The sequence below is a fragment of the Mus pahari genome, chromosome 15 (genome assembly GCF_900095145.1).
Source record: "Mus pahari chromosome 15, PAHARI_EIJ_v1.1, whole genome shotgun sequence".
NCBI lineage: Eukaryota > Metazoa > Chordata > Mammalia > Rodentia > Muridae > Mus > Mus pahari.
The window spans coordinates 38,153,508-38,164,374 of NC_034604.1; the positions used below are offsets into that span (position 1 = coordinate 38,153,508).

General features: G+C 39.0%; 1 protein-coding gene across 1 annotated transcript in view; it reads left to right on the top strand.

The window, feature by feature from the left end:
• Positions 1 to 10,867, top strand: part of Stk32a (serine/threonine kinase 32A) — a 119,516-nt gene that overhangs the window by 56,443 nt on the left and 52,206 nt on the right. The window contains exon 5 of the mRNA XM_021214821.1: positions 6,395 to 6,568. Within this exon, the coding sequence (XP_021070480.1) occupies positions 6,395 to 6,568 (174 nt within the window). The remainder of the gene's footprint in view (positions 1 to 6,394; positions 6,569 to 10,867) is intronic.

The window sequence follows — 10,867 nt, forward strand, 5'->3', positions numbered from 1 at the left end:
AAGAAAGAAAGAAAGAAAGAAATAGGAATCCATAAATAACTCTTGAAATTCATAAAGAGTTGGGTGTGGTGGTGCATACTTTAAAAGAAATTGAAAAAATGTTTTTGAGATTTTATTTCACCATCTCTCTCTTCTCTTTTCTCCTTCCAAACCCTAGTTTGTCCCTTGTTCTCTAAAATCTATGGCCTCCTTTTTCTTTGATTTTGTGTGTGTGTGTGTCTGTGTGTGTGTGTTTATGTGTGGTGTAGTACAAGCTTCCCAGTCTGTGTTATGAAACTTCTCATTGCAATGAAGACCATTGCAGAAAAACCATAACCAACAAAAATGTAGAGTGTGGAACCCCTCGAGCTCTGCGATCACTGAAGAAGACAGGGCATAGAGAGGATAAGAGCAGGAGAAACATGCTGTGAGATTATGATCACTAGAATTTTCAGAAGCTGAATCCATGACTTCTCACCTCCATGGCTGCATAACTATGAAGTGAATAATGAGGACACCAATGTTACCATGGAAGGAAGTAAACCAGCTAACCCAGGAATCAGGAAGTCAAGCAGATAGATCTGTTTGAGTTTGAGTCCAACCTGGTCTACACAACAAGCTCTAGGCCAGCCAAGACTACTTAGTGAGACCTGAAAAAACAAAAAAACAAAAAACAAAAACAACAACAACAAAACCAAACAAAACCCACAAACAACAACAACAACAAAAAAAACAAACAAAAAATCATCATATAGAAATTCAAGGTCCAACTGAAACAGTCTTGACCAGAAAGAACCAAGTTGAAGGGCTCTTACTTCCCCATCTCAATATTTACTACCAAGATACAGAATCAAGACAGAGTACCAGGCATTAAAGTCAGGCAGAGAGGAGTACTGAGAATCCAAAAGGAAATTCTCACATTGTTTCCTGACTTTTCACCAAAGGGCCAAGAAAATCCAGCAGCGAAAGAAGAGGTCTTTCAACAAACAGCAGTGGGATAACCAGGCATCCCAAAGCAAGAGAGTGGGACCACACTCTAGCTTACATCATGTCCAAAAGCTAACCCAAATAAATGATAGTTATAAACATGTGATAAATTGAGAAACATTCACAAATATAAAGGAGTAGTTCTTCAATCCACACATCAGACAGCTCCTTCTTAGGTATATATTAATAGAATGTGTACTAAAATACACGTTCTATTGTATTCTAGTGTGTAGAAGACACATCAGACACTAGTAATTTAAAAAAAATGTTATTCAAAGTTGTGGTCAAGAAGTGAAATGACGGGCTGGAGAGATGGCTCAGCGGGTAAGAGCACTGACTGCTCTACCAAAGGTCCTGAGTTCAAATCCCAGCAACCACATGGTGGCTCACAACCATCTGTAATGAGATCTGACGCCCTCTTCTGGTGTGTCTGAAGTCAGCTACAGTGTACTTATGTATAATAATAAATAAATCTTTAAAAAAGAAGTGAAATGACACCATGTAAAATGTGAAATATAGACATAGTTATAAATAATATACATGATAAAAGTCTTACATACAGAAGAGTCTACAGAAGACACTCATAATTCAAAAATAAAAGGGGGGAAAAGAGCTTACTTTAAATACTGATAAAGAATCTGTAAATGTAGGCTTTTCTCCAAAAATGATGAGAAGTATCCAATAGGTACTCAGAAAAGCACAGAACAAGTGTAAACATTAGGAAATTGAAAATCAAAATCGTAGTGCCTCCTGTGCATTGCAATGACTACCGTTTTAAAAGCAAGAGGTAGTAAATGCTGGAAAGGATGTTGGAAAACTGGAGCCATTACTTGTTTATGAAGATGTAAGATGATGCAGTCACTCCATAAAACAAGAATTCATCAAGGATGCCAAGCTTTTATTCATAGTATGCATACTGTATCCAGTTTGTGGCAGGAGTTATTGACAGCAACTTTACTGTGCTTAATCGGTCAAAAATACCCTAATAACAAGAAGAGTAAAAGCAACATGTGGAGTTTTCAGCAATACTTTGGTTAGTGGCAATGCTGCCATTCTGACAGCATTATGTGTCCAATGGAGTAGAGCTAGCACATACAAACCAACACCTTCAGTGATGGAGAAAAGGCATACTTTCATTGTGAAAGTTAATATGTGTTTATTGACGATTACACTTGAGTCTGCATATGTACTTATATCTTCATGTGTGTGTGAGAGAGTGACTGAGAGAGGGAAAGAGGGAAAGAGGGATGGAGGAGGGAAGGAGAGAATGAGGGAGGGAGAGAGAGAGAACTTCCAACAACTACATTTGTCTGGAATAGGAACAATACAAGGTAGCTAGTATTATGTTTTTATACCATAAAAGTATAGAAGCCTACTAGATCATAATAATATATGTGTTATTGCTTTATTATGGCTTCCTGGTTCAAGAATGGACATTACAAACAAAAGAAAAACAGACATGATAACATCAAACCCATGCGTTCATTGGGATACTTTTTAAAAAATGTGTTGGCTGCTTTTGGAAGGTATTAGGAAACAAATTATCTTGAAAATCATTGCTAAAGGAGAGATCGTTTTTGAACATCTGTTTTAATTTTTCCTATATGAAATGCATCCCACCATAACTAAATAGTTTATTAAATCATTTTTCTTATTAAAGTATTCCATTCGAAACATAAAGGAGAAATAAGAGTTCAATTTTACTACTCCGAAGGAACCTTAGGCTATAGGCGTGATGCTTAATGGCAGATAACACCACATAATAGATCTATTAATTATATATGTGTTTATTAAAGTACATAGACTCATCTGTAAAGTAGCGTTGCTCCCCTCCATATAAACAATCCATCTAACTTGAAGCCTAAAAAAAATTACTGTTTTTCTGCATCAGTTCACTACCTCCATCTTCCACACTTTTTTCTGTCTCCTCTTCCATGAGCCTTGTGGAAGGGCTGTTTGTTCCTTCCTAGTAGAATTTTTAGACCCTTGCAGCATCATGGAGGCTATCTAGTAATGAAGAAGCTTCCAGGTTAGTACCAGTTCGTTTTATCTATGCCCTATGACACAAACTCCTGGTGTCTTTACCAATAAGAAGTTATATCAAGTTTTGGAGGTAATGGCAATAGCCTGTAATACAGTGGAGGTTGAACCTATGGAACCCCATTTACCAATGACTTGAAAATAGGTAGCCCATGCATGTCACTTGACTGTTTTACTATGTTGTTTGCAAAAACCATATACCCCTAATATAGAGTGACTCTGTTTAAAACCCCTTTCCATATGTGTATGTGTATATGGATGTATATATGTATGTGTATATGGATGTATATATGTATGTGTATATGTATATTTTAGAAAGTTTCTATAGTGCCAGTTTCCATATGGCCTTTTCAAAGATCTTTAGTGGTTGTTATCTCTTTTCATCTTCTCTCCATTACCCTGACCTCCCAAGATTGTATTAAAGTTCTAATTAAAGAAGGAGTATTTGTATAATGCACATATACGTATTTATCATATGGACACTGAGTTTGTATTTGGTGAATGTTCTAACTTAATTTATTCAGATCAGAAGCTGACAGTGTTATCTTCTTTTTTTGTCCAGTGAGGCAACCGATATTAGATACAAGTAAAAGGAAACATTTTCTAATATCTGTTTGCATTTCAAAGTTAAGTAAAATGCAAAAATAAAAACTAGAAAATTTAAAAATGACTTATAAATCCCATCATTTAACCTAAGTAAGTTTTTGGCAGAAAATTTTATATACACATCATCACTCATCATTTCCTATTCATTCTGTATGTGTTACATCTTTAAAATATATCTATTATGTGTACACTCTGTATATACACAACCATGTACATGCACACATGTTGTGTGTGTGTGTGCGTGTGTGTGTGTGTGTGTGTGTGTGTGTGTAATACCACTGTGCTGGTTAGGTTTTGTAAAATTGACAAAAACTAGAGCCACATGTGAGGGGGGAACTTCAGTTTATAAATTGCCTATATCGAATTGACCTGTTGGAGAACTAATTAACATACTGCCTAGTGAATTTCACAAACATCAGGGCTAGACTTGTTAATTTAGCACTGTCAACTAAGAACAATTCCATACTGTCACATAGGAAACTCAGGCTACAGAAGCCCAGCAGCGAGCCTCTGGGACAAGTTGTTGAGTTGCAAGGAAGGTCTTTTTATTAGAAAAAAAATCAGATTGTGATTATAACTGAGCATTCTGTGTATCATTAAATTATGTTATAGCTACATATTTTTAATTAAGTTGTTTCAGAAAATGAAATGCTTATTTTGTTCCCTCTGAGAATTAAGAAACCGAAGTAGGATTCAGATCTGATGAGCTAAGGACAGAAGGAAGGAAGGAAGGTGATATTTTAAGAGTCAGATTTACTTCACAGCTTACTGAATTGGTATTTCCGCTGGCCAGGAGAGCATGTTGCCTCTTGCCTTGGCCACCTTTTCTTTGATTAAGAATCCCCTGCATGTTGGAACGCATAGCTAACTTGTCACAGCTGGCATGTGTTTCAGTTTGTTCTTTGAATAAAAACTGCTTAACACAGGCCTTAGTAAAAAAATGTTTGCTTGTTCAGGCTGAATTTAGTGTAAGCAATATTTACACGTTTTCGTGCAATAACAGGTGCGGAGCCTCTTGTGTGTCAACAGGTATCTCACTTATACTTGAGAGGATAGTAGCGGGAGAGTGTAATGTGGTTTCTCCTCCGCAGGCTAACTTTCTATGAGCGTCTACTTATGTTTATTATTGGCACTGTTTTTTTCCCTCTTCTTTTGGTACCCAGTCTCCATCCTCTCCATCCTCACTCACCCCATGTGCAACTCAGCCCATGAACAAGTATGTTTTCTGTTCCACTGCTGAGAACAGCCTGAGGTGCATTGGACCTCGGATGTGACTACATATCAACTATCCCAGGGTGGCTCACTAAAAGATCTCCAACACACAGTGAATATAATTTGGAAGGATTTCAGATGGAAGCATCTAGACCCAACAGCTTTCCTGACATCTATTAAACCTGAAGCCAGCCAGTCACCCCATTGAGCCAAAGAACATAATTTTTTTTTTTTTTTTGATTTTCTGAGACAGGGTTTCTCTGTATAGTCCTATCTGTCCTGGAACTCACTTTGTAGACCAGGCTAGCCTCGAACTCAGAAATCCACCTGCCTCTGCCTCCCAAGTGCTGGGATTAAAGGCGTGCACCATCACGCCTGGCTCTTTTTTTTTTTTTTTTAAGAACATAATTCTTAACAGATAATACCAAGTAAAATATCTGAAAGTTTCCAAAAGAATTTTGTGCATTTTGTCTTAATTTCACTAAGAGCGTAATTGCTATCATCTTTTGTGTGGATCTGAAATTTTGCTTGTGGGACCAGTGAACACCAGGAACTGTCAGTCTTAATTATTCCATCACCTCCCTCAAATTAATAATGCTTTGTTGATATTCTCATTCCTTATCAAAAATAATCCTCCTGCACCTTTTAGTGCTTGCTCCATCATTGGCGTTCGTACAGTTCCTCCTGAGCAGAGAATTCATCACTAAGAATTACATGCTCCCTTGGGTATGGCTTACTGGCACTTACTTCTTTAATGCAAATAAAACTTCAAAATATGATTTCAGCGATACTAGGAAAACAGAAACACATTAAAGCAGTTATTGATTTAGGTGACTTTGTTGTGACAAGAAATCCTGCCTGAGCCGTGGCCACAACAAAACAAGTCCCCACAGGAGAAGAATGTCTTTACCAAGGTGTTGTGCATATAAACACACACCCCCACTTCTTTGCTGGAGGTTCTGTGTATACAACAGGGGCCCACTTGGGGCTGTCTGTGTTCTGCTTCATCTCCCACTCCTCAGCCCCACGATTCTTCAAGGAAACAACTTATATCTGGTCCTATAGCTGGTGTCATACCTGTCAGGGACTCCCCTGTGTCTATACATTTATGATTAAGTTCCTGTCATAAAATTGGCCCATGCATTTTTCCCCCAAACTCGAGCTTCCCCATCATACCTGATGTTCCAACAGTCTCAACTGTACCCCATCGATAGGGTTCTCCCTCTTGTTTGTACTCGAGGATGTGATAGTGTTCTCTTTCCTATTTCATTTTGCCCCTGGAGAACCCTTGGCTCAATCATTTGTTAGGAGATATCTTTCTCAATTGCTTCTCTTCAGGTTGTCTTAACAAACCTGAAGGTCCTATTTTGGCCAGTTTGACTGGCCAGAGAGGTCCCCAGATCCGCCTATGTCTGGCCCCCAACACAGGGCTTATCTCACATTAACTACCATACCACCATTGTCTCTGGGTGCTGAGGATCCAAACTCAGGTCTTGATGCTTACACGCAAGCACTTTGTCCATTGAGACAGCTCTCCAGTCCTGACATGTATTTTCTAATGCTATTCCAGGTATTCCTTCCAAGATGAGGAGGATATGTTCATGGTGGTGGACCTGCTACTCGGTGGCGACCTGCGTTATCACCTGCAGCAGAATGTCCACTTCCAAGAGGACACAGTGAAACTCTTCATCTGTGAGCTGGCCATGGCCCTGGACTACCTACAGAGCCAGCGCATCATTCACAGGTCAGTCATGTCCGAGGAGACAACTCATCAGTTAGAAAGAAAGCCATAACCTATTGCGCGGAGCAAGTTTTTGCTCATCATGGCATCTAATGTCCATTTGGTCATTACAGCAGCCTTTTAAGGTTTTCCATGTACTTGGTTGGCATATAAAGTTTATCCCAAGGTCACAGTAAATTACAAGACTGAAAATCACTGTCAATAACTATTTGTACTTGGTTAATAACTATACCTATATAAAAAGAAGGAATGGTAATGGCTAAGAAGTTGAATATTAAATTAATTAATTCAAATAGAAGTATAAGCACACAAGAAGGAAAGATGGTAAAGAAAATCAGCAGAGGAGAAAACTTGGTGCAATGTCTTCCTGTCCTGTAAACTGTATTAAATGAGTCTCTCAAATGTTCAGGAACAATGAAAACGAAGTCTTTCCTGCACTTAGCAAACTTGCCTTAAGAAAATAAAAAGTTATAAAGACACATGACCAGTAGACATCAAAGGATACATTACAATTGTAAAGAAATGACTAACTTGAATGATGATCTCATATACTATAATCTCATTTATTCTAAAAGATCTCTAAAACAACCTGTGATAAAGTTTCAGAGGAGATACCGTTAGAACAGGAGTAAATATGAGGAAACCATGATTTGTAAATATGAAATTATCACCTTAGGTTTATTAGTAATCAAATCGCCATTGAATTCACTATGTTTACCGAGGTTTCCTTTGTGCTGGGCCCTGGGAAACACCAACACAGACTTCCCCTTTGAATTTGGTGTCCCCATTTTACTGAAGAAGAAAGTGGGTCAAAGATTTGCTGGTCCTGTTGGGATATAAAACTGAATCACTCCAACTGAAGTGGGAGAGAGCGATGTTATACTGACTGCACTAATTATATGCATAAAATGCACGCATCAATTACACTGGATCACCTCCATGCCATCCTCTCTAATCTTTGAACAACTGACTGAGATTTTAGTACAGTTGGGACATATTTAGTAGACACAATTTTAGGTCCCATGAACCCATCCTCTCTTTCTTTTCTGGTTCTAAGCAGGTAGACTTAAGGAACTGTTTAATTTTCCATCTTTGGATCTCCTGTTTGTATTGGAAATGTGCTTTTTAAGTAGTAAAGGGAAAGCTGACCAGTTAAGCACACAGGACTTTGGATGGGAATTTACACACCCGGTGTTTTGTGGGTAATCGAACATCTTGCTTTGAAGACTAGGCCTTCTGGCTCCTGGCTGCTCTTTCTGGGAAGACTTTTATTCTGAAAGGAATTCAGAAGGAACCCAGAAGGAGCTCAGTCATGCCTCATGACAGCTGTTCTATCTTTCCCTCCCTCCCTCCTCTCTCTTCTCATCGAGTCATGGGGCACATGAGGGGTGGGTGAACTTCCTGTTTCTAGAATTTTACACTTCCACAGCATTTACTTCTTGTCCGCTTTCTTCAGTACCGCAGGCACACTTAGATCAAGTGAAGAGTTCTTGTTGATGCTTAAGCATGTAAGACAGTGATATCTATAAAGGGTCACCCAGTGTCCAGCACAAAAGCGACCTCAGCAAATGTGGTGGAAAAAAGTCTTCTCACATAGAATGGAAGCCAGCAATGACATTCCGAGAAAAGGTAGAAATCCCAAATGTGGCACTGAAACAAACTGAGACGCCATCCTTCTGGGGTCAAAGAGCGATTCGAGTGTGTTTCTGCTGCCTGTGGGGACACCCACCTACCGTGTATTGCATTATATAAGCTGTCAGAGCATTTTGCACGTCTGCAAAACTCTGACACTTTTGGATATCCAGTCACTTATGTCATTTGTGTCCCCTGCTCCAGGAGTAAAGCCATGGCTGCTTCTCTTCCCTTTGCCTCCCATTATTAGTCAGAAAGATGAAGTAATAAATGCTGGCTGAGCCATGTCAATGACTGAGTGGGAGCAAATAATACTTGCAAATTTAAACTGTGGAGCATTAGAGCTGGAGAAATACCTTTGTTGAGTAAGAGCACTTAGCAGAGACCCTGAGATCGATTCCCTGAGGCCAAGTCAGTAATATCACAACTGCTTTTAACTATAGCTCCAGGAATGTTCGGTACCTTTGGCTTCAAAAACTGTACTCTCACACAGACATGCACATACACATGATTAAGAAAATAGATGTTAAAAATATATCTGGCAATTAAAGCCAAATATCTCAACATTTCATGGCCTTTATGTTGGGTAATATAATTTAACATTAGTACAGGACACTTCAGAGAGCTAGTAGGGTATTATCAACAACAATAATACTGGACATGGTTGTCTACACAGGACCTGAACAGATGCAACCCACTGACATGCTAGCATGGATGGAGGGAAATCCCTAGGCAAAGAACTACTAAGAAATGCTAACAGCAGGAGAAATAATCTTGCCCACAGAAGAGTTCCCAAATTGGTTATCCAAAACCAAGTGGTCAGCCTTTACATCATATACATAGAAGTAACATCATATATACACAGCAGGCTGTATCTGTATATTTATAACTGCACACACACACACACACACACACACACACACACACAAATAGATATGTATGTAATGGCAATTAAACAAAAGGAGGCTGTGAATTTGAGAGCAAGTCCGGGTATAGGAGAAAGGTGGGAGGGAGGAAAAAGAAGGGAAAATAAAGCAATTACATTTCAATTTCAAAATATAAATAATAATGTTGAGATGATAGTCCAAACTCTTATACATTCTGGTAAATTAAAGGCACATTACCAGATTTAAGATTCGTCCATGACAGTGGGCCAAATAGATACTTAATTGTGTAACAACTAGGATTTTTAATATTGAAATGCCAGACATTAATTCAATGTGTTATCATCTCGAAATGGTATCAAATGGCTTTAAAAACTGGTGAGCTGAGGGGTATTTCTCTGTCTAAGGAATTTAAATGAGAGCAATAACATTGTTCTGAAACTGGAGTTCATGTGGTGTGTAAGGCTGAGAAATCAATTCAGAAACAATGTGGGCTTCCGAGTACTAGGAATCTTTTTGTAAAACCTCTTTTTTCATTTATTGCAACAAATACTTATTCATCTTGATGGTTCAGCTATTTCCCAGGGTGTTCAGTGATATATAGCTTGGGGTTTTTCATGGAATAAATTTAAATTAAAAATATAAATCTTCCTTCAAAAGAATCAGCAAACTAAATGCTCGATTTGATTGATGCGGAGACGACAGAATAAATCAACTTTCTGCTACTTAGAATATTAGACTGAAAACTCAGATTCTGAATTCCAAGACATAAAATGTGTGAATGAAAAAAGAATTCATGCATCGTCATAGATTTGCCCAAGTGGGAAGAACCAATTACACGGAATAGCAGCTATGAAATACAGGACTTCTATGTTCAGAGTCAAACCACGTTTTGCCTCCAGACAGGGTGGATGATTCAAGATGATCTCAAGTACCAATGCATATGCATGGAACAAGAGTAGCACCAGCCCTCCATTTACCAGTGGCTTCCAGTCCAGGGGACTCTTCTAAGTTCTTGTAAATTACTTTGTTCAGGCTTCCCCTAGTTCCAGTTGAAAATTCCAGTTTTGAAAATTCAGGATCTCACTCCAAATTCCATTGTTAGATTGTAAGGAAGGCAAAGCATCAACTTGAGGAAATGCTCACTCTGGACCCCAGTACACTCTCTGAGGATGAGTGTTGCTGGAACCTGAGGAGAGCGGGGATCAGGTAAGCATGGTCATCTGAAGTCTGTGAGCATTCAAACTCCAACTGCACGGACAAAGATGATCCATTGGAACTCTCCGGGAAGAGGGTACTCTAAAACCAGATGCTAAGCTGTTATGAAGAGGGCTGGCATACCATAGAGAAGACGAGATACAAGGGAAGGAAATAGTTTTGCAACAACTCTGAGGTTTTACAAGAAGTTTGACCAGCCAAAGCAGCAGTTCAACATAGACCAGTGTAAGTGGGAGCCTTTACTCAGGGGCTCAGTCAGTAGGATGCTTGCTGAACTAGCATAATGACCTAAGGCTGGATCAACGGGAGTCACATTAAAAGTGCACACGAGAATCTCGGTGCTGGGTGATCTCTGGAAATCATTGACCAGCCATTCTAACTGAATTGTTCAACTCAGGGAGAGATCCTGTCTCAAAACATCAGGTAAAGAGAGATTGAAGAATTGTGACCTCCTCCTCAACAAGTACATGCATGTACATTGACTGCATAATCTCTCCCCTACCTGAACGCACATACAACATATACACATGTGTGTGCACACACATGTACACACACACAGAGAGAGAGA